The 25,847-nt window shown below is 34.0% G+C and overlaps 1 protein-coding gene across 3 annotated transcripts in view; it reads right to left on the bottom strand.

Annotated features, from left to right (window-relative positions):
* The window catches only part of NUP62CL (nucleoporin 62 C-terminal like), a 79,308-nt gene that overhangs the window by 11,722 nt on the left and 41,739 nt on the right, over nt 1–25,847 (bottom strand). For 2 of the 3 annotated variants that reach the window (XM_074359150.1, XM_074359151.1), the window contains 8 exons: nt 25,378–25,482; nt 23,737–23,835; nt 17,728–17,881; nt 13,424–13,574; nt 13,118–13,167; nt 12,836–12,970; nt 11,002–11,113; nt 7,481–7,547 (listed from right to left, as the gene is read on the bottom strand). In XM_074359150.1, coding sequence (XP_074215251.1) covers nt 7,481–7,547; nt 11,002–11,113; nt 12,836–12,970; nt 13,118–13,167; nt 13,424–13,574; nt 17,728–17,881; nt 23,737–23,835; nt 25,378–25,482 — 873 coding nt within the window. Of the gene's footprint in view, nt 1–7,480; nt 7,548–11,001; nt 11,114–12,835; nt 12,971–13,117; nt 13,168–13,423; nt 13,575–17,727; nt 17,882–23,736; nt 23,836–24,379; nt 24,426–25,377; nt 25,483–25,847 lie in introns of those variants that run through there. The other variant, XM_074359152.1, reaches the window with a different exon arrangement.

The raw sequence follows: 25,847 nt of genomic DNA, 5'->3' as shown, positions 1-25,847 counted from the left end.
ATTGAATAAAAAGAAAAGATGGTAAAGATTATCCTGATTCTTAGAGGTAGAGGCAGGGAGGGGGATAAGGTAATAGAATTATTACATGTTAAGTGGTCCTCAGTCATCTGTTGAAATGTTACTCACTATTCAAGTCTCATTTCTAATTCTACCCCTTCTAGGAAATCAACTAAAGATTAGGTTTCTCTTTTCTTTACTGCCCCCTATGCCTACACTTTGAACCTATTCAAGGCAGAGGTGCATGTCATTGATTGATATTTATGCCTCCTACACTGATTAACATGGCACCTTGGCACATAGTAGGTGCTTTGTATGTAGAGTTACAACTACTCTGTGGTTTTGACTTGCATCTAAAAGAACACATTCCATTATACAGCACCAGAGTTTTCAAAATGCCTATGCATATTACCTTATTTGATTCCCACAATATCCTAGGATAAAGAGAATAACTAAAAACTCAAGAAGGTTCAGCGGCTTCCTAAAGGCCAAAACTAATGAAAACTGTTATTAGGACTCCTATCTTCAGACTCCCATCAAAGAATGCTTTTCCTATTACAGTGTATCTGTTTGTCAGATGCTATGAAAATTTTAAATGAAAAGTACTAGGCTGAGCTAATAACTGGCACCACAGGATAACACTATTTGTTGTCCCTTCAAACACTGAAGTGCTCAAAATAAGGCATGCCTATCTGAGACCCAACTGGGGACATTTCATTGGTGAAATACTATCAGGCCACTTTATCTATGAGGTGGCCATAGAGCATGGGCCCCAAAACAGCATTATAGCAAGGCTCCAGCATATTTATAGTTTTTAGTCACTAACAGGAAGAAAATTGCTTTGGAGAAAAATCTGTGTGTCTCACAAACAATATAAATTCTGCTATTTGGGAGTGATTTAAATCATGTTACATATAATTCATCTGGGGAGGCTCTCCAGCTTGAGGAAATTCACTTGGGCACAAAATGTACATAAGTAGGATTAGTGAGAAATCTAATTTTGCAGATGTATTGAGTGTATTTCAAATCTGGATTTACATATAGAAAGGAAGTTTTGGAAGAGGCGCTCTGAGAATGTTAACCATCGCACACTCTCTCCTAACAGAAACTGAAGACTTGATCATTTTTAATCTTAGCACTCTAATCTAACCTACAAGAAATTGTTTAGAATCAAGGAATGATGATGTGACAATAAATCTATCTTGTCTGTAAAGGGGAGCAGAGATGAGCAGGTAGCTCATTAAACAATGGAAAGACATAAAGTACCGTTCAATTAACTGAAATGAGAGGAAGCAAGTAAGTACCTGTCTCTATTGAGCTTAAAAGACCCTTAAAGTGAGTCTTTGTGTTGTTGCCACATCTCTGGCAGATCAGGAGCATTCTCCTCTCAAGTATCTGAAGTGGAACATCATACTCCAGAACACAAGAGATGACCTCATTGATCAACCAATGTCACCAAGATTTCCCAAAGGGTTTCAGAAAAAGAGGAGGTAAAAGAAATCACCTCGATTAGTAAATCACATTCTAGTGTAGAAGATGAAATAGGAAGACAACACTTTAATTGGAATTCAAAAGCATCTTTTGGCATCTCAGCATTTGATACTCTTGAGATATGAGAGGGCTGAAAGTAACTAGTAAAAACATTTTAAAGCATTTGTTATCTGGACCAAAGCTTCTTAAAAAAAAACACAGCATGGTGACTATAGTTAATAATACTGTATTGCATCTTTGAAAGTTGCTAAGAGAGTAGATCTTAAAAGTTCTCATCACAAGAAAAAAAATTGGGGGGTAATTATGTAAGGTGACGGATGTTAACCAGACTTATTGTGGTGATCATTTGGCAATGTATACAAGTATCAAATTGTTGTGTTGTATACCTGAAACCAATATAATGTTATATGTCAAATATATCTCAAGTTTTTTTTAAAAGATAAAAACATACCCAGCCCTGAAAAATCTAATTTAAAATAATCCCTCAAACAATAAATATTAACACTGGGTAAAAATGAAGGATGATTGACATATCGCAAAAAGCTGTTTCTCTAAGATGATCCTGAAGGCATTTTATGCAAGAGTTAGAGGCATCATGCTAGATGACTAAGAATGCTTTATGTCAAAAATAAATAAACAAGGTGTTCATAGAACAGTGCTAATAGGACTATCTTGTAGAAATATCACAAAATTCCTTATGGTATTTTTAGTTACTCTAAGGATTCTTCTCTTTCTACCAATAATAGTCTAAATGTTGTGAGCCATCATTAAATGATTATGGGGTTCTAACTCATAAAAGACTGCAGTGATTACAGATGAAATATATTTTAGCCATGAAGCTCTGGGACACTTCATGAAAGAAGCAAAGTGCCATGAAAATACTCAAAGAACTTTTAAATGACAAGTAAAAGATTTTCCACTGCCCATCCCTTTATTACAGTATTTGATAAATATTAACAGACATAACAAGGTTTGGTATATGAAAAAACAAAAAACGCCTATCCTTCTCCCCTACCTCCCTCTCCTAAAAGAATTAGTTCCATATATTTAAAATGAATAATAAATTGGTTCAGATTGATTGCCAACTCTGTCATAAGTGGTCCCAGCAGAGCTGGAGTTGCTGCAGTTTCCATGACTGCCAACTGAGAAGACAGATGTGTGACTGCAGCATTGCCATGAAGCCAACCTCAAAATAATGCTGTAAATTTGTACAAAGGGAAAGACAAGAGAGGGAACTGGTATTTGATCGTAGTTATTATTAACTCTCAATTATTTATACTAATCATGAGGAAAAGAGGCATATATAATATTAAACAATGGATAAATATCAAATTTGAACACTGGTCAACACCAGTTCAGACACCTCCTCATTCAATACTCTTAAACTTATCTCTGATCCTTTCTAGCTTGGTTCCATCACAGTCAGTTCTATGTAGGTTAGAGGAAGAAAGGGGCCTGGTTCTCTATTTACTCATGGATATTAAAAAGTTAATTGGACAGTGTAATATTTTAACATATTTAAAGAGTAATGTATGATTTTCAAGTCACATTTAAAGATAAGCTAATTTTTAAGTTAAATATATGATCCTATTAGCATTAATTATGTTTTATGGCAGAAAAAACTGTACTGTCATTAAAGATATCAAACCATAAAAATATTTCCCAGAACCCCTTTAAAATAGATTTTGACTTTAAAATCATTTTTTTATTTTTAAAAAATTTATGTATTTTTGGGGGGGATATAATTAGGTTTACTTATTTATTTTCAGAGGAGGTATTGGGGATTGAACCCAGGACCTTGGTATGCTAAGCATGTGCTCTACCACTTGAGCTATATCCTCCCCTACTTAAAATCATTTTTTAAAAAAACCTTAGTTATGTATTTCCTTTAGTAAAAAAATTACATTATTTCTATTGTTAAAATAACACATGCATTATTAGCTTTTCTCTCACTATTATTTGGATGTAAACAACTAGACTTATTGAGAAGTTTAACCTTAAAACTTCTCGTCAGACCATTTCAGCAGACACGATCCCATTAACTATTAAAAAGCAAAATAAACCAACAATAACAAAAAACCTCTCAGGATAATTAAATCCTGCCACTCTCCATTACTTGATCATGTCATTTTCTGATAGGAAAAGGAAAAGGTTCCTTGGGTGGGAACAGCAAAAAGGAGCCCACAGTATCAAGAATGACCAGGGTTTCTTTCTATTATCACGGCCTCTCTTGTCTCATTTGAGAACCTCTATGAGTTCTCATTGCCTCTTGTGCTCAACTGAGTTTTTAGCAGAAAAGTAACTCCCAGTAATAATTACTCTCCATTGTCTCACTCTTTTTTATCCTGTGTTGACTGAGAACTTGACCTAGGCACCTAGAACTTACATTCTACCCAAGTACTACCATTATCATACTCTGACAATCCATGTCCTCTACTGTTAGGTACATGATTAAGATTTGTTTTTATATCGAGTGATGCCTACATTATAATTGTTTTAAGAGCACACCAGTAGAAAGAATACTGTTCTGGTAATCAGGAAATTTGGATTCTGGTCCTAACTCTGCCACTAATGAACTGTGTATTCTTAGGGAAGTCATTTAACCTCTCTGAACCACAGTTTCTTCATTTATAGCATAAAGTAAGTTCTTTGTAGCACTAACAACCTTAATTTATTAGTAGGAAAACACTGGCTGAGAGCCTTGAGTTTTCACTTATGACAAAGAGGATCCCAGCCAAGAGAAAAAAAAAATTCACTATAATCTTTCTTTACTTAATTACATTTTGACATCCCCCCAACTCCACAGAAGAAGCATTGCTCATTGTAGGAAAATATGCAACAGACAGTAAGACAACTGAGTCAAACCTTGTATAAACTCATTCCTCAGTATCTTCCAGCCACTGATGTTCATTCTCTCACATCTCAGCTGTTCTTACAACTTCTCTAAGTAAGTGGTTTTCAAAGATAATCTACCTGGAACTGTCTTCTCTAGACCTAATTTAATGGCTACCATTTGTACCACATGACCTTTCTTGTCAATTCTCCCCACCTCAGCTCCTATATACTGTAAACTCTGACAACCAGTTCTGCTGCTATCATTTACTGACCACCAATCACAGGACAGGCACTGCTCAAGGAAAAGTATAATGTTGCTTCTTTTAATCTTTACAGAAGCCCTAAAAGGTAAGTATTATTCCTCATTTTTAAAATGAGGATACAGACTCAGAGAGATTAAGTAACAATTAAGGTCACACAACTATTAAGTGATAATACCTTGACTTGAATCCATTCTATCTGACTCAGAACTCTCTCTCCATCACATAATTAGTACTAAAGCAGCAAAGGATTAATCTCCCTATGATGATTCAAAACACAGATTAGAAAGGAATAGGACATTTCTTTCTTCTAACACAGGAGAGAAGGAAGTAAAGATGGATGATGATGATATAGACATGTTTGGAAGGGAGAAGCAGAAGAATTGATGGTTGATGACCTCTATTAATGTCGAGAATGCAAAATCTATAAAGCCAAATAACCAGATTTATATTATTTTCATAGTACATCATTAAAAACAGTAACTCTGGCTACCAGCCCCCATTTGTCTTAGTTACTGAGGTCTCATTATACTCTATATTTAGGCAAAAGTCTGTAAAAATTACTTCCCACCAATTTTTATTTTAAATCAATAGAAAATATGAGAGAATAGTAAAAACCACAAACTTGTATACCCCTTTCCTAATTAACCCACTATTACCATTTTGCCACAAATTGCTCCAATCTTTTTCTCTTCACAAATGGTTTTGGTTGAATCAGTTGAAATAAAACTACAGACCTGACACTTCCCTAAATATTATAGCATGCAGCTTCTAAGGATAAAAATATTTTCCTATGTAACTACAACACACATAGGAAAATAAAAAAATTCCTTAATATTTAATGTATAGCCCATATTCAATTTCCCCAATTGTTCTAAATAATGTCTTCTTTATTTTGATTGAGTATCTAATCAAAGTTAACATGGTAGACTTGATTATTATGTTTCCTTTCTTCTATGACAATCCCCGTAATTTTTTTGTTTTAAATTTTTTGTTTCCCATGACTGACTTTTTCAAGAGTCCAAGCCAATTATCTTTCAGAATGTCTAACACATAGACTGTCTAATTATTTTCTTGTGATTTGATTCAGTTAAACATTTCTGGTAAGAATACTACAACATTATCTTTCAAAATGTCTCACATGTAGAATTTCTGCTTATTTTCTTATTAGATTCAGGTTAAACATTTTTCATAAGAATACATACATAAGGGATATTGTGCACTTCTTCTTATGTCAGATCAAGAGGCACACAGTGTCAAGTTATTCCACTATTGGTGATATTAAATTTGATTACTTGATTAAAGTGGTACTTGTCAGATAGCTCTGTTGTAAATTTACGCACATTTTCTCCTTTGTAATTTTTAAGTAATCTGTGGAGTAATATTTTTGAGACAATGTAAATATCCTGTTCCTCAACAATCTTAGACTCCACGGTTTTAGCATTCCTTGATGACCCTTGCCTGAATCAATCATTAAGCTGGGGCTTCAAAATGATGACTTTGTCATTAAATTGTACAATTAAAATTAGTGAAATCTATGTGATATAAATTATACCTAAATAAAACTTTAAAAAATAGCTCAGTAACTTGCAGTCTATATTTGGTCCATTTTCTGCTAGAATATTTTTTCTGCCAAGAGATAACTGACAGTTGAAATATTTTATAACGGAGGCAAGGTATTCAAGATCAGGTAAGCATAAAAAAAATGTTCTGTTGAAAATGTTTTTTAATGGTGGTTCTCTAATTCTATCATTCCTTCTACAATTATTAGCTGGCCTGCTTCTATAAAGACTTTTCCCAGCACCTCCCATCTCTCTCTCTCTCTGGAGTATCACTGCAAACACATGAGTTTTTTCTCCCTCACTGTATTATAATCCACCACTGTCATTATTCTTTTTGATGTTGAAACCTAATTTGGCCACTAGAAGCCCATTAAAGCACAATCTTGTATCTTGATATAATCTCATTAGTCTTCAAACAATCTTTGTTTTCTGGCACAAAAAGTGCCAAACTCACCCTGTACTCTCCCTGCCTGAGCCCTGAGACCAGAAGGCCTCCAAGAAGCCTTGGTTCCTTTTAGCGGGAGTGGTATTTAGAAACCAAGATCAGGTGTTAGATGTGCTCACTTCTATCAGGGTGTGTGTCATTGCTTCTTGGCCCTTTCCACGTACAGAACAAGGGAAACAGGAATTTATACTGATATTTACAATTCATATTTATAATATAAATATAATGGAAGGAAAGAAAAATACTTTCTCTTATCTTTCAATGAAAATCTTGGTTTCTATTATCACTAATATACTTGTGCATTTGCTTTGTACTATATATATATAATGGTAGTAATATTATTATTCCATGTGTATATATAATATACAGTATATTGTAATTCTGAAACTAACAATAAACTTATTAAGAAAGCTTATGATTTCTTTGTAGTTCTTGTTATCATTAAGATTACAACCTAGCAAGGATGCACCATCATGAATTGCATGATTATGTTATAAATTAGTTACACAGGTATCTTTGATTTCAACTTGTATTCAGTTTTAGCATTTGTCTTCCTTCCCTTTATTTTTGAGAATTTAGACACTTATACGGTCCAAAGTCAAAACTGTGTAAAAAGGTATACTCAGAAAAGTCCTATTTCTATCCCTATCTCCTCCACCCTATTCCTATACATCCCCTATTTTGATTAGTTTCTAGTTTATCCTTCCTGTGTTTCCTTTTATAAAAACAAGCAATTACAGTTTGTTAGAATTAATACAGACATACCATAAGTTAAAAAACACCCCTACAATTGAGCTCTTATTTGAGTATGGTCATGGTGCACAAAACCTGACTTGTATCACATTTTCTACTTACAATACAGAAAATTATGTGTACAAATTAACTCCCACCTGAAGTCTGATTAATCCACTGCAGAGAGTCCGCTTGAACATTCAGAATTTTGCAGATCTGCTGGAGCTAAAAACACACAAGATAAAAATGTTAAATTATGATTATTCTGATATGGTAAACAAAAAATAAAAATAAAAACCTGAAATTAAAGAGTTGTTTTCATTTCTTCTGGTAAGAAATGAACTGAGAATGTGCTAAATATTAATTGTGTGGGGTTTTTTTGCTATTTCATATTTGTAATGCTCATTACATCTATATATTATTTAGTTCAATCTAATTATTTTGTAACTGTCAAGAATTCGATTCCTACAATTCAATAAAAAACCGGCTTCTATAGTACAAAAATAAGTAAAGAACATTAAGAGACATTTGATGAGATGAGAAATTCATATAAAATTTAAAAATTTTACCTTTTGACAATCAAATCAATGGTTTTTTTAACTGAGATATAATAGACATATATAACATAGTTTCAAATGTATAACACAGTGATTTGGTATATGTATATGTTGTCAAATGATCACCACATTAAGTCTAGTTAACATCCATCTACCATACAGTTACCAAAAAAATCTTTCTCTTGAGATGAGGACTTTTATAATCTATTCTCTTAGCAACTTTCAAATATGCAATACAGTATTATTAATTATAGCCATCATGCCATATTTATTTTATAACTAGAAGTTTGTACCTTGACCCTCTTCAGCCATTTTGCCCACCTCCTACCTCTGGCAATCACCAATCTGGTCTGTGTATCTGCGAGCTTGGTTTAGTTTTTGTTTCTGTTTATAAATTCCGTATATTAGTTAGATCACACAATTTTGTCTTTCTCTGTCTAATTTATTTTACTTCGCATAATGCCCTCAAGGCCCATCCATGTTGCACAAATGGCAAGATTTCCAAATCAGCAATTTTAATAAATGGTAATACTCAGTTGTCAAGTGTGTGAGGAAAACAGGTACATTTATATATAGCCTATGGTAATATAATTTGGCCCAGCCCTTCAAAATGGAAATTTTTGCAATATATACCAAAGTCTTAAAATATTCATACCTTTTAACTCAGTATATTCTACTTCTAGAAATCTATCCAGATGAAAGAATGAAATCTAAACATAACTAGTCATTACAGGTTAACTTTATAATGGTAAAAAATTGGAAACAATATCTTCATCAATAAAAAATTATTAAATATATTATGGTAAAGTCACCTCTAATGAAATATTAGAGTCATTAAAACTGTATTTTCAAAGAATGGTTAAAAGTTGGAAAAATACCATGAAAGAATATTAAATGAAGACAGCCTCAAAAACTATATAGGTATGTTTCAATGCCATTTAAAAGAAAATAAACATTTTTACCAGTATTGCAAAAAGACTTGAAAGAAATACATTAATATAATAATAATACTAACAATAGCAGAGTACTGGTAACCCAGGTGAATTAATTTTCTTTACATATTTCCATATTCTCCAAACTGGACACATTGAATAAGGATGTGTATTAACTTTCTATTAAAAAATACTAAACCTTTAAAAAGTTTTAGAACACTTTTGACAAATATTCTAGCAAAGTCCAGGATATTAAAAACAAGAAGAAATGAAAACGTTACCACACTTAAAAGAATAGATTGCAATAAGACAGCAAATTTAGTGTATTCTAATATAACAACTAGAAATATAATTTGTAGTAGTAACAATGAATTTTTGTAAAAATATGTGCCTGAATATCATACACTATAATATGGACTTGCTTAATATAAACTTCATATATTAGGTGGTCTTTCCTATCTCCCTTCAAAAATGGTACAAATAAACAGGTAAATCCTAGCATCATGAATACTGCTGAACACACTGGCTATTTTTCTACCCTGGTGTATGGACCACATTAACAATTAATTAATTATCTACAAGAATATTATTGTTCGGCAAATGTTTTCTCTGCTTCCTGTCCAATGATTTATGCTCTCTGAGAAAAGAAATGAACTGTTGCTGATCTCTTGCTTCTTTTGTTCTGCTATCAAGAAGCAATTATCCTTTAATTCACTCATCTTAAACATCTCAATCACCCTTGCCAAGAAAAATGAAAAATAAAAGACTCAAATCATTTGCTCCCCACTATTAAAACAAAACAATCCAAGGCTAAGTAGAGAAAAAGGATAAGGATAGGATTAGTCTCCTTTTACTTACTCTGCTCAGAACACATCTCTTATATTAACACAGAGACTAGGCATCAGCTCTGTTTCATGTCTAAATCTGCATGCATTTATCTATGCATCAATAATTCTAGGACAACAAAACAATTTTAAATTTTTTTTTAAATTAGATCACAGTAGTGATCTAATATTTCATTAAAAAGAAAATCTATATTGTTAACTCTTGAACATCTGCGTGAAGGATGTTGGATGAAGGAAGATGGGAGCATGTATAATCCCAGACTAATTTATATTTGTCTTTGTTCAACTTTAGATTCTCCCAAAGTAGACAATGGCATAATTTTAATAGCTGAAGTGGATTTCAAGGTCATTTAGTTCACCCACCCTTGACATTCTGCAAAAGAAGGAGCCAAGTCCCAGAGATTAAGTGACTTAAATAAAACTCTAATATTTTCTCAACTATACCATGCTCTCTTTATAATTAAAATAGCTAGTAATACGTATGTAGATAAAGAACTGCCCATATATAGTTGGACGAAGAGATTCCTAAAGAATAATCATGTATGTCATTCATCCCTACCTACCCAGATCCTGGCCCCACTCCTAATTATAATCAACTGACACAAAATACAATGGGAGCTCCCACAATGGGAGATTCCTCTTACCATTACTGCCATGGGGTAGGAGTGGGGAAAAGGAGGACTCCATTTGGCTGCTAAGGTAATAGGGAAAAGTAGAGGAAATAAGCCCTTTAATTAGAGTATAGATAAAGGAAAAGAAAAACAATCCTTTCTTACCACCAAATTAATTCAAAACATCTCAGCTCTCTAATAAGGCAGGTGGAAACCTAATAACCATATTTAACAAACTTTTAACGGAAAAATATATTTTAAGTCTCAAGTAGTTGACTTATCAAACTTTTAAGATACAACCTAATCATAAATTAAGGATTGCCTAGATATACCTAACAGACTCAAACATATATATATATACACACACATATATAAACACACACAATTATATGAATATGTAGATTAATATGTAAAAGGAAGAACAAAGTAGCTAATGAGTAAGTGAACAAATCAGAACAGGGACATACTTACGGGAAGAACAGAGAGAAAACCCTGAAAATTGGGAGAAAAGTAATTTGTCTTTTCCACTTGGGGATAATCCCAAAAAAACTCACAACCTTTTCTGCTCCTAAATATTTCCTGCCCCACTAACTACACCCAAAAGCTTCCTATCTCTGGAGACAGGTAAGGAGCACTATAGAGGACAGGAAAAGGTGATAAGCTAAAGGAACCACAGAATACTAATTTCCTACTAAATTTTGATTGTCTAAATAGATAAAAAGCAGTTTACACACCGGGTCAGTAGGGTCAGCAGGATTTCCAAATGTATTCAGGTGCTCGATAATGTCCTTGAAATCTTGGGCCATTCGTTTCAGCTGAGCATCTATATTTTCTGCTACATTGTAACTGAAAAGGCAGGTAAAATAAAGGGATTACCAAGAAATGTTCCCTCCACTATGTATTGTTACTGACATACAAAGAATGATACTGTCAACTGGATTTGCCCCAATTCTACCTTCTCAGTGGGTCTCAGTTATGACTAACAGTACATTTTTATGGATGTAGCATTCACAAGCTGATTATTACCATATTCTAATAAGACTCCATAGGTGAAGGCTTTTATCCACCTTGCCATTTTTACAGTCACCTAGTTATCCTTTGGATAACTTTTTGGGAAGCTCTTCAGCAAAGAAACTCTTTTCAGGTATCAAAATTAAGTCCATAGGTCACTTAGATATATGAGAAGTTATTTGGTGTTTAGCAATATTCAATAAATGTTGGGATCTCTTCAATAATTTTGAATACATACATTTTCAGAGTAAAACCTTAGATAAATATATTTTATCATTCAACAAAAGCCATTTTGAGAAATGAGATTCACAATAATCAAAGACAGATAAATCTGCTAAGTTCACAACAAATTCATTAGTTGGTTAAATTGTCAAGATTTCCACCAAACTATTCACACACACTTTCCCTCTCTTAACCGAGTCAATGAATATGATTAAGAGAATTAAAGTGACCAGAGTTTTTCAATCATAATGTCTATAAAGATTAAACAATTCAATTAGGTTTATCGATAACTACCTACTGCCTTTCTGTCCCAAAGTACCTATAGGTAATTGGTTGCCTAGATGGTTGAAAATTCTAGTAAAGATTCCAAGACAATATAAATCTGATTACCTAGAAGCAATTGGAAAGGAACTAATGTTTCAATTATTTCTTCAAACTACAGTTAGGATCTCATGGCCGAAAACTCTGTGTTTCCAAAAAATGATAGAATGAATAGAATAAGCAATGCAAAGAAAAAAAAAGAATCAAAAAGACTGAAATATAAAAGCAGAAACAGAACTAGGGTCTGTATAGATTAGCTGTACTTACTACATTTAATGCACCTACAAAAAAATCAACTTGCCAGCCTTTTAAAAATAAGCTTAGTCTTGATGCACTAATAAGCCATTGATAAAATGAGTCAGATTTAGTCTCAGTCTAGTTTATGCAGCACATTCATTCAAGTTCTCCTAACATTTAATCTTTTCGCCTGATTACCAAATCTCAATTCCAAAGAGATAAAGTTACTGTGGGAACACTGGCAATGTATCAACTGAAGGTAAAGACTGAGTAACACACAAATAAAATATACTCAGCCCAAGACATTAATGAAATCATTCAATTTTTGAAAGCCATGCAGTTTACCCCTAGATTAACAAATCGCCTTTAAAATAGCAAATGGATTTATCACTGAAGCAACTGCATGAACATTAGGTTTAAAACAGTCAATATAAATAGGAGACCATAAATATTCCACAATATCATGACAACACACACATAAAATTTGTATTTCTAATTTAAGAACAAACTTGACAAAGATGAAAACTTTACAGTGGTCTTGTATACGCTTGAGATTAACAACAGTGTACAAAATGCTATCAAACAAAATTGCCAGAATGATTACTTCATTTTCAAGTATCCTGAAAAGATAAACAGAAAATAAGTAAGTTGATGAATGGCAACTACCAGAACTTGCGCTTTTCTACCAGTTTTTATTCCCTGCCTTTCAATTCCATTTTCCTCCTTTTTTAGTAGCTAAATTCTGCCCCATTCCTCGATCTTTATTCAGTTACTTACGTCCTCTCATGCTCCTCATCTGTATGCTGTGGATAAGCAGACCCACTTTCGCCCTTTACAGATCCCTCTAAAGGGATCAAGAGATCTTCTAGTTCCTTCTGCTGTGAAAGGATAAAATTCAATTCTTGTTCCAGTCTGAAAAAAACAAGTCAATAAAAGGGCTGATGAAATGAATCTGGAGTGACAAAATATAGTTTACAGTCAATAAACTATTATAAGGAAAAACAACCGGACAAAGAAATGGATTTTTAATCTTTCAATCTAGGGAATCTATAGTTCTACCTTTTCTGATTCAGTTTCACTTTTTCTACTTCTCCATGTAAAGCAGTAATCTATAAAGGAAGATAAGAATACAATTATGTAAATTTTGAATTTATATTATAATTTTAAAGCAATATTTATTTTCTCATATACATTTCAAATATGAAAGAGTTCCTAATTCATGTTACTTATTACCTAAGGAAAATGTTTTTAAGTTTATCACCAATACTGGAAGAGAAAATTAACCACAACACACAAGTCTATTCTCTTGTGTTCATCTGAAAATACTTGTACAATACAGGTAGATTACTGAGAATATCTTCTTACCTTCTCACCATTTTCAATCAATATATGGTCCCAAGCATTGATCTGAGTGGCCTGGTGAAGAAAGTGTTTCTCTTGATCCTCTAACTCAAGGCTCCAGTTGTTTACCAGAGCATCCAGCTGACCATATGTCATCACCGGAGTTACAATTGCACTTAAAAAAAAAGGATACAGTATGATCATATGGTCATACTTTCAAAAGTATGATCATATTTTTTAAAAGCATAACACAGGAGGACTTAAAGAAGAAAATAGCACATGAGGAGTTTCGCAAACCTGCTCCCCAACAAAACCACCATAACTGGTAAAGATTATTTTAAAAACAACCAGTCTCTGGAAATTATCCTAAAGGAATACAGCAAATAAAGAAAGATTTATTAAGAAATCTACTAAATCTCAGTAAGAACAGCTAAAGTCTGTGTCACAACCTGCTCCCTTCCTTCTCCCTCATGTTGGAAGCTCCACTCTGGGTGAGTGTGTGGCCAAAGAGGATTCCCTCTCCCCTGAGCTCTTAGTCAAAGTGATCCATTCCCTATCTAAGCAGTATCCATGAAACAGAGTAGGCAGCTGATCTGCTATCCCCTACTGGGCAGAACTGAGCGGAACTCTGTTCTACCAAGTGGTATCAAATAGGCTGAGAAGGTAGCTTATTTTCTATCCCAGGACTGGCAGAACCAGGAAGTGCTCTGATTCCTCTTCTGGGGCAGTGTCAGCAGGACTGGGTAGGGAGGTAATCATCAGTTCCTAGCCCAACAGAGGCAGGCAGTGTTCCAATTCCCCTGCCAGGTTAGTGTTGGTGAGGTCCAAAGATAAGCTGAACCTAAGTCCCTACCCAGCAGCAACAAGACTTAAGAAGGCAGAATGAGACAGGGTTGGTTGCCATTAGACTTCACCTCTTGTCTTCAGTGTCAGCAGTGGCCAATGGAGAGCTGAACCTATATACCCACCCGGAATCATTGAGACTGAACAAGGTAATATAACTTGGGCTAAGACTCCACACCACCCCTGGTGTCAGCAAGGCTCAGTGGAGAACTTAACTTCCATACCCACTGGAAAAACCAAGACTAACTGAGGCAGGGCAAAGCAGGGTGAGTCAGCACTCTGTCCTCCTTCTCCTTGAGCCTGTGTTAGTGGGACCCAATAGTGAGCTAAGCTTCTATACCAATCCAGTAGCAATGAGGCTGAATGAAGTGATATGAGGTAGAGTAGTTGACATCTTACTTCCTCCCTCCTCTGTGTCGGTTGGGCCCAATAGGAAGCTAAACTTCTTTCTCTACCCTGCAGCAACTAAGAAATATGAGTTAGTCCCCCACTTTCTTTTGTTCTAGGGAACTTCTGGGAACTGAGCTTATCCCCACTAGAAGCAATGAAGTGGTGTAATGCAATGCCCACTTTCATGGGGGATGAGTCAGCAGGGCAGAGGGAAAAAGTGAACTTCCACATCAGTCATAATGTGTAAGTCAGTGCTCCACTTTTGCTGAAGTGGTGTGGTTAGGGTCCAGTGGGAAGTTGAACATACAAATGCACCTAACTCTTGTGCTATACCTTAACAAAAGGGTTGTCTGATAAACAAAGCAGATTTAAATAGGACCCAGACTCTCCCAACATAATACTTGAATAGTCCTAGAACCATCACAGAAATTGATTTATAATTTAAAATCTCCTTAAAAAGAAATATCCAGTCCAGAGTTTTCACTAGAGAATTCTGCCAAGCATTTAATGAATTAACACAAATTTTATAAAATTTCTTCTATAAAACAGAAGGAACTACTTCCAAGATCATCTTATAAGGCTAGTATCATCCAGATATCAAAAGCAAAGACAGAATTTTAAAAAAAAAAGAAAGAAAACAAAACTACAGACCAATATCTTTCATGAATTTAGATACAAAAGCCCACAAACAAAATACTAGCACACTGAATCAAAAAATGTATAAAAAATTGTACATCATGACCAAGTGGGATTTATTGCATATATGCAAGGCTGGTTCAACGTTTGAAAATAAATCAATATAATTCATCATATCATGAAGCTAAAGAAGAAAATCTTAAAAGACCATATCAATTCAGGTAGAAAAAACATTTGACACAAATATGTCCAATTAATTTTTGATAAAGGTGAAAAAGCCATTCAATGGAGGAATGTAGCCTTTCAAATAATGATGCTGAAAAAATTGGACATCCATAGACAAAAAAATGAACCTCAATCTAAAACTCACACCTTATACAAAAATTAACTCAAAATGGATCACAACCTTAAATGTAAAACATAAAACTATAAAACTTTTAGAAAAAAATTAGGAGAAAATCTTTGAGGCCTAAGGTTAGGCAAAGAGTTCTTAAAATTGACACTAAAAGCACAATTTATTAAAGGAAAAATTGATAAATTAACTTCATCAATTAGAAGTTTTATTTGGTGAAATACCCTGTTTAAAAGGTGAAAAGACAAATTATCAAGTTAGAGAAAATGTTCATAAACCACATATCTGCCAAAGGGCAGGTATGTAGAATACACAGACCTCTCAAAAGCTTAGTAAAAAAAAAAAAAACAAAACAAAACAAAAAAAAATTCAAGTAGAAAATGGACAAAAGACATGAACAGACACTTTACCAAAGAGAATTACTCAGATGACAGATAAACACATGAAAAGATGCTCAACATCATTTGTCATGAGGGAAATGCAAATTAAAACCACAATGAGATATCACTGCACATCTATGAGAAGGGATAAAATGAAAACTAGTGACAATACCAAATCCTGACAATAATGTGGACAAGCTGGATGTCTCATACATTGCTGCTGAGCATGCAAAATGGCACAGCCACTCTGGAAAAGAATGTGGCAGTTTTCTAAAAAAATAAACTTGCAACTACCATACCACCTAGCAATTGCACACCTGGGCATTTATCCCAGAGAAATGAGACTTCTGTTCACCAAACACCTGTACACAAATGTTCATAGCAGCTTCATTCATAATAGCTAAAAACTAGAAACAACCTTGATGTCCATCAATAGGTGAATGGTTAAACAAATGATGGTGCATCCACAATACCATGAAATATTAATCATAAATAAAAAGGAAAAAGGATTGATGTATGTGACAACTTTATCTCAAGTAATTATATCCAGCGAAAAAAACAGTCCCCAAAATCACATACTGTATGACTCTATTTGTTTAACATTTCTTTAAATGTCAAGATTATAGGAATGGAGAACACAGTAATTGTTGCCCAGGTTCAGGGAAAGGAGAGGAGGGTGGTGAATGTGGATGTAAAAGGGCACCAAGAGGGATCCTCGTATGACAAAACTGTTCTATATCTTGACTGTATCAATGTCAATATCCTGGATGTGATATTGTACTATAGTATTACAAGATGTTGTTATTGAGGGAAACTAGGTTAAGGACACACAAGGTTTTCTGTATTATTTCTTAGAAGTAAATGTGAATCTACAATTATCTCAAAATAAAAAGTTTAATTAAGAAAACAAATATAAATTAGCAGTTTGGGATTAGCGGATACAAACTACTATATACAAAACAGATAAACAACAAGGTCCTACTGTATAGCATAGGGAACTACATTCAATAGCTTGTAATAGCCTATAAAGAAAAAGAATATGAAAAAGAATATATATATATATGTATGTGTATAACTGAATCACTGTGCTGTACACCAGAGACTAACACAACATTATAAATCAACTATACTTCAATTAAAAAAAGAAAAAATGTATGATTGAAGCTTATATTTTCTGAGTTCATATTCTGGATTAAGCTTTATGCTGAGTGATTTATAGAAGTTATCTTTTATCTAAAAAAATCAAATAATTAGAGAGGAACATGGCATAGACTGTAAGAATACAGGCTCCAGGGCTCGAATGTCTGAATTTTAATCCTGGCTCGACCATTACCAAGTGTGTGACCAAAGACAGATTATAAAATCTCTAAGTACTCCAGCTTCTTCATCAATAAAATGAGAACAAAAAAATTACCTACCTCATAAGGTTATTGTGAGCACTAAATGACATGATGCACTGTCATATTGCTAAACATACAATAATTACACAGTAAATACTGTCTATTATTAGCAATAGTAATAGTTGTATTATAATGGTATTCAGAAGACAAAGACATCCTTTTAGTTGTTCAACATCCTAAACAACAGAAATCCTTTCTCTAACTGTGCCTTCGACTCTGAGTCATTTACTTAACTTTCAAACACCATTCTAAAGATATAGAAGCAAATTATACCTGCATATGATAAATAAATGAAACTCTAACAAATTTTCAAATAAACAGGCTTACTCAACAGTCGAAGTAAAAGGTACAGGAGTAATACCGACTGGAACAGTGTTACTAATCCCAGTTGATGTCACTGGTTTTAGATTGAAGGTAAAGTCACTGGTGGTTGTGGTGGTAGTGGTGGTGGTGTTAGTGGTGGTGGTGGTAGTTGATGTAGCTAGAAAATAAAGTGTATAATGTTAGTAATAAATAAGAAACCTTTTCATTCAGCACTAACCATTCAGTATTAAAAACTAAAAAAGCATTTTTTAAAATGTGAATTTGAACTCAAAGTTGTACTGATTTTAACTCAATGTTGCTGTAATATGCAGCAGGCCAGGTTTCTAAATTAAGCTTCCCACCAAAAACTTAAAATCCTGGATAAATTTGTAGAATAATAACATTTATAATCTAACCAGACCTATAACCATTAAAGAAACTGAAGAATCCTCAAAACACTTCCAATAAATAAAACTCCAGACCCAGATGACCACAGTAGTATGTTCTAAATTTTCGAGGAAAGAATAATTACAATCTTACACAAAATCTCTGTATATCTATCTTTGCATACTTACATGAATATATCTGTGTAATTAATTCCTAGAAATGAAAGTGTTAGATCAAAGGGTCAGCATACTTTAAATTTTAATATTTCTTTCCAACTTCCCCTACCAAAAAGATTTTGCCAATTTACATTCCTATCAATAGGGGAGAGTGCTTGTTTCTCTAAATCATAGACCATAGTAGGCATACACTTTGCCAGTCTTAAACCTTCTCAAAGTTTTATCTATGGCCCAGACCTCTCTCTGATGTGCCCTTTTCTATTACACCCCTATTAGAATGCTCTGTCCTCTGTAGCTGAAATTCTCAGTATACACCATGGCCTAGCTCAGATTCTTCCTGCTCCATGTTTATCACCCACTTCTCTTATACTCATAGTTATCTCTTGGTTTTCTGAACTTCTATAGTACTTTTGGTTCTTCCTTACACACTGAGCATTTAACAAACAAACAACAGAAAATTGTGGCTGGTGGGGACTGGAAATATTTTCTTTTCTTCTTTTTGGTTCTCTGTATTTTCAAATGTTCTTGTAATTAATAAATGCTGCTTCTGTAACAAGAAATTTGTTGTAGAAATATAACATATATACAATTATTTGCTTATTTTACATTAGCCCTGCTTTCCCAATTAGCAATATTTTCAGGTTAACTGTCACCCTTGATAAATACATATATCATGGTGTCTGCCAACATGCACTGCCTATTCTTAGGGAGATTGGCCTACTCTGCTCTTGCTGGGGGATCAGGTTCAGACATTCATTCTTTATCTCATTAACTCTGTCCTTTGATCCCAGTTCACAGTTGACTGGGACAAGGGTGGACATCTGAAGCATAGGAAGCCATCCCATATGCTACTGGCAGCCTATGAAAGGGTCTGGCACAAAAAGCTCTAGCCAAACAGGGATAAGATGAGTCAGAATTTCATTTTCAAAAATTTAGAACTAAGGGAAGAATCTGATTGCAGGTAGAAATTTAGAAATAGTTTCAGAAATATGGAAAGAATCAGACTCTAAGCAGAAATATGGAAATATTTCCAAACATGTAGAAAGAATTAGACTATAGGCAGAGGGAGTTGAAAGAACTGGCAGAGGAAGAACATGAGGTAGAGCTGAGGAGCCATTAGCAAGTCAAAATTAAGAATAAGCTGAAATAGTAAGACAGTTAAAATAGCCATAGTATCCAAAGCAATCTACAGATTTAATGCAATCCCTATCAAACTACCCAGGACATTTTTCACAGAACTAGAAGAAATAACCCTAAAATTTATATGGAATCACAAAAGACCCACAATTGCCAAAGTAATACTGGAGAAAAAGAATGAAGCTGGAGGAATAACCCTCCCAGACTTCAAACTACTACAGAGCTACAGTAATCAAAAGAGCATGGTACTGGTACAGAAACTGAAATATGGATCAATGGGACAGAATAGAGTCCCAAAATAAACCCACAAACTTTTGGTCAATTAATCTTTGACAAAAGAGGCAAGAACATACAATGGAGTAAAGAGTCTCTTCAGCAAGCAGTGTTTGGACAGCTGGACAGCTACATGTAAATCAATGACGTCAGAATACCCCTCACACCATATACAAAAATAAACTCAAAATGGCTTAAAGACTTAAACATAAGACAAGACACTATAAACCTCTTAGAAGAAAATAGAGACAAAACATTATCTGACATACATCTCAGCAATGTTCTCCTTAGGGCAGGCTACCCAAGCAATAGAAATAAAAGCAAAAATAAACACACAGGGCCTAATTAAACTTACAAGCTTTTGCACAGCAAAAGAAACCATAAGCAAAACAAAAAGACAACCTACAGAATGGGAGAAAATATTTGCAAAAGATGAGACTGACAAGGGTTTAATTTCCAGAATATATAAACAGCTTATATAACTTAATAAGAAAAAAAAAACAAACAACCCAATCCAAAAATGGGCAGAAGACCCAAATAAGCAATTCTCCAGTGAAGACATAAGGATGGCCAATAGGCACATGAAATAATGCTCAATATCGCTAATTATCAGAGAAATGTAAATCAAAACTACAATGAGGTATCACCTTACATCAGTCAGAATGGCCATCATTCAAAAGTCCACAAACGATAAATGCTGGAGGGGATGTAGAGAAAAGGGAACCCTCCTACACTGTCGGTGGGAATGTAGTTTGGTGCAGCTGTTAATGGAAAACAGTGTGGAGATTCCTCAAAAGACTAAAAACATATGATCCAGCAATACCACTCCCAGGCATATATCCACAGAGAAACTTAATTCAAAAATATGCATGCACCCCAGTATTCACAGCGGCACTATTTACAGTAGCCAAGACATGGAAGCAATCTAAATGTCCATCAACAGATGACTAGATAAAGAAGTTGTGGTATATTGATACAATGGAATACTATTCAGCCATAAAAAAGAATAAAATTTTGCCATTTGCAGCAACATGGATGGACTTGGGGATTGTCATTCTAAGTGAAGTAAGCCAGAAAGAGAAAGAAAAATACCATATGATATCATTTATATGTAGAATCTAAAATAAAAAGACAAACAAAACAAACTCACAGAGAAAAACTTATGGTTACCAAGGGCGGGAGAAGGTGGAAAGGGATAAATTGGGAGTTAAAGATTTGCAGATACTAATATATATAAAATAGATAAACAACAAGTTCATACTGTATAGCACAGGGAACTATATGCAATATCTTGTAGTAATTTATTGTGAAAAAAGAATATGAAAACAAATATATGTATGTTTATGTATGACTGAAGCATTATGCTGTACACCAGAAACTGACACATTGTAAACTGACTATAAGTCAATAAAAATATATATATACACTTTAAAAAAATCCAAAAGGAAGTTTAAAAAAAGAAAAAAATGGCAAAAAGAAAATAGCTGGATTATGTTAATACAATAGTAGTTTCCACAGGTCCCTAAAGCTGACTTTAGAACAACTCTTAAATTCCAATTTCCTTGAAGTTCAGTGCCATATAATCCCAGTTATTAGCTTTCCACAAGATTCCATTTCTGTTTTGGCCACAAAGATTCTTACAATAACTCCTCCATTCTTTCTGTGAGCCTTTGTGAGAGTGGACTGAGAACCACAAGGAAAGACCATGCCCAATCACAAAGGATCCCCGGAGCCACGATCACTCAAAACACAAGAGATTACAGATTGGATCCTACGTGGCATTCTTTATAGCCATATGTCATTGCGTTCTTCATCTGAGAATAAAAAAAAAATCTTCATCTGAAAAGAATTCCTTTCCCATAAATGCTGAAAATTAATGACACTATCAAGATGCCCCTTTTATTAATTCATTCAAACATTGTGTAACTACTATATTGAAGACAGAAAAACAATTTTTAAAAAAATTCCTTCTTGTAAAGGAGCTTATCTTCACCCAAAGAAGATTTTTTTTAAAAGTAACCTGCATTTCCTGACATGGACAGATATCCAAAGATAATATATACTTAAGAGAAAACAGCAAATTCTAAGATTATGTATGTGTGTATCCCATTTTTTTGTACAACAAATTAATGTATATTTGTATGTTTGAAAAAAGGCTGGAAAGATAAACAACGAACTATTCTCTCTAGAGGGAGTGATATACGTATATATGTATGTGTGCATGATTTTTATAATTCAAAAAAAAAGCAACTACCATTACTATCACTAAAGAAACAGATTAACAGATCACCTCTCCAAAGCTGCTGTGTGATACCTTCAGGAAATTAATACCTGTCAGACTAAACAAAGGAATCTTGAGTCATTAAAAAAAAAGTATGATTATTTTAAACTTTTTATATAGTATTTGTCTTTGTTCTTTATTTTCATGGTGCTTTTAAAAGGTATAAATTAGCTCTGGCATAGGAGATAATATTCAAATAACTGTAATATTTCAATTAATACCAAAAGAAGCAATGGATTTGAGAATGAAGGTTCTATCACAGTCTGATTTTGCAAGTGACAACTTTGGTCTAACTAAATACAGTCAACTCAGTTATCTGTGTAGTAAAGGAGAAGCACAGTTCTCTAAATAATAGAAAATTTGAATTTGGATTTACATTTAAACAAACCTCATTCTGACGATCTTTAAAATCCTTACTCAAAATAGTGAAAACATCCTTTAAAAGATCCTGCTATCCCATTTTCCTATCCCATCTCTGATCAACAACTGTGTATCTTACTCTGTACTAGGAATGGACATCATCACTTTCTCAGACTCATACAAAAGGTGAGACTGATAACAAGCAAGCCTCTCTGAAAACTTGCTGATTATACCCAGGGCAGAGAATAATCCCAAATAGCTATAAAGTTACAGATACAGACACCTGAAAGCTGCCCCACAAGGCTGATTTATAAGATGAAGAATCTGAGCAAGTAAGTACACCTGGGGAGAAGGAAAGGCGATTAGGGGGGAAAAAAATCAACTCTGGGCTGGGGATATCGAGTTGAGTCATATATGATGGGGAGATGAGTTAAGTACATAAGGTAGTGGTGGATGGAATGGGCTAGTAGCAAGGGTACCAGTTTGCAGGAAGGAATTTGAAGACCTAGAAAGGGGGTGAGTTACGGCAGAGTCAAAGAGCCTGCAAATATTCATATTTCAGTGATTCAACCCACAACTGAAAGAATCAATCTTTTGTTCAGCATTTTATGAGGGACACTGTTACATTTTTTTGCAAATATGGTAACTTATAAAGTTCCCAAGCCATACTCTTTCATAGGTTGGCCAGTTAGCTGAGTATACATAGACACTCAGTTAAGTGTTGGTGATGCAAAAGATGGTGTACACATCTGTTTAGGAATAAAATTATTTTAAACTTAAAGGGGTTGACTTTTAGTTTATGACAGGTTTGAAAAGATTCATTTCAGACTAAAGTAAACTTTGTAAAGTAAAAACAAATAAGAGTTCCCTAAAGCGGAGTCTGGCTTAAATGGAAGATTTAAGTAATAACTGACCTATAACCAACCACTCAGCTCACAATAGCTAAAAGGTAATGTGTAACAAGTCTTCTTCAACTTACAACCTAACTAACTCCTAACTGGCAGAAACAAGGTCTATAGACACTTGTAATCAGGTTTAGGAGAGAGTCAACTTTAATACAGGTCAAACCTTAAATTAACTTTTAAAGAGAAAAACTCTATGAAATCCAATGTATTTGGGTATTGGGTCACTTTAAGCAGTATACTCAATAATTAAAAACGTTTAAGTTTAAAAGCTGACAAGAGTTTGATAGCAGCTTTGATGATAGTCGTCTCAAAGAAATAATATCATTGATATCAACTGTCTCATTCTACTCTTTGGCAATCATCAATACTGATACACCTTTTGGACACTCTGATGAGATGATTAAAACCTACTTACACAGTCCGAGAAGCAAAGGAATACAACCTGCTTACTGCTTGTTATGCAATACATTTCCAATGAATGTTCAAACACATCCCAGTAATTCTAAAATCTTACTAGATGCTGTAGAAACTGCTCCACCTATTCCAGGGAATTTTAATCCAAATCCTGAAGCTGTACCACCAAATACTCCAGCCAAAGTTGACGGGGCACCAACTGCAGAGAACAACATAATATTACCTATTACCCATTTAATCAAAAACAGTGAAGAATTTATATAGAATCTTTTTCATCTGAGGAGTCCTTTATTAACTTTGGCTAAACATCAAAAAACTATGGTCAATTCATTTATATGAAAAGTCCAGAAAAGGCACAGGGACAGAAAAGAGATCAGCAGTTGTCTAGGGCTGAGAGCTCTTATTCAGACAATAGAAATGTTCTAAAACTGGGTTACAGTGATAGTTATACAATTCAGTAAACTTATTAAAAATTTTAAAAATGACTAAATTATGTACTTAAAATAAGTTAATTTTATGATATGTAAACTATACATCATTAAAGCTAACATAAAAATACAGCGGTCAAGATTTCTTTTCATTTTATGGGCAAGGACATCAAAGAAAAGAAGGAAAAAAGCCTATCAAAGGCCAGAAGTCAAGTCTTTGAATGGAAAATAGAATTCATTCAATAATTTTAACTCCCAACTTCAGACATGGTCATATTCACAAAATTTATTATACCTGATAAGGATATTGCTTACATATATCAAAGGTTTCCAGAATCTCAGTCATGTCTCAAGATTAGAATCGTCTCTACTTGGAAGAAAATACAACTCAAGTGGTAACTTGCAATTTCAATTAATGGTCACCTATGTCAACTGCACAAGAGGATGGAGATGGTAGACCACTATTTTTCATGCTTGATGAAGCATCAGCAGTTCCTGGTAAGTTTTATTCCCAGCAATGGTGACAATCTTGCTATAACAAGGCTTGGCAGGGGAACCATATACAGCTAGGATTATGATAATAAAGTCTAATGATCAACATCATGGTACTGTGAAGATGTCTCAAAAGCACAGGCAGTTTACATGGACCTGTAAGAAAGAATTGCCTAAGATATATACAGAATTCAATATTCTCAACATTTGCTATTACTCTATTAATGGAAGATGTATAGCAAAAAAGTTGGGGTTACAAGATAATTAATGTCTCACTTCTCAGCTCAAAGCATCCAAATGTTCCTCTTCAAAGGGAAAGAACAGGAGACATCACACAGTGTCAATTAAAGCTCAAAACTACAGCTAGGCCTGAGGTCATGTAACACTTCTGATAGGTTAAATGTCAGGACCACAAACTTGGTCTATATAGAAGAAAATACAGGAAGGCTCCAACATTTATTTCCCATTTTATCTTATTCACATGGATAATAAGACTTCTTCCCTTCAGAAATACTTGGCAAAACTCCCACTCTTCCTACTCCCATTAGCTTCAAGAAGTTGTTTCAAAACACTACAATGTTAATGAATTATATGCTTAAAATTATCACTTTAAGCTGTAATAATCATGTTAATATAAAATTCACAGCGAAAGCCATGACAATTAGGTTCTTAGGCAAAGCTACTATTGGTATCAGCAGTTAAGATGGATTCAAGCATAATGATAATTGATGAGATGTACGAGATCCATAGCTTATACTGGCAAATTGAGTTAAGTGGCCTGATGCGAAATAATAGTATTTTCTTTGCAACCAGTAACTTACATGAGAACCCAGTAGCAGCAGTGGAAGTAGAAGCATTTGAGAATGAGGTAAACAGCATGGCGCCTGAACTAGCAGTGGCAGCAAAAGTAGATGCTGAAGCCAAACCTAAAAATCAAAGTAACAAGCAGAAAAATACGTCACTAAAAATAATTTGTAAAAAGTAAAAGACCATTATGACAAAGTTCACTTATCTGGAGAAATAAAAACAAAGCAAGGAAAAACAAGTACCCAGATATTTAATAAATATGACACAGTAAAAGCATGATTTAAAAAACAGTTTATTAGCATTGCTTAGTACAGTCAGCCTTCCAGCACCATCATAAGAAAGAAATTCTACTTTACTAAAAACATAAGCAACGTAAGAGGGGGATCCACTTTCAGAACTGTGACATGAGAAGTCTAGGGACTCATTCCCCAGTAAAACAACCATAACTGGGAAAAAAATTAATTGAAATCTCTGGAAATTGTTC

Source organism: Camelus bactrianus, chromosome X (genome assembly GCF_048773025.1).
Source record: "Camelus bactrianus isolate YW-2024 breed Bactrian camel chromosome X, ASM4877302v1, whole genome shotgun sequence".
Taxonomy (NCBI): domain Eukaryota; kingdom Metazoa; phylum Chordata; class Mammalia; order Artiodactyla; family Camelidae; genus Camelus; species Camelus bactrianus.
The sequence above is the reverse complement of the archived record's forward strand: the minus strand, read 5'-3'. Positions and strand labels throughout refer to the sequence as shown.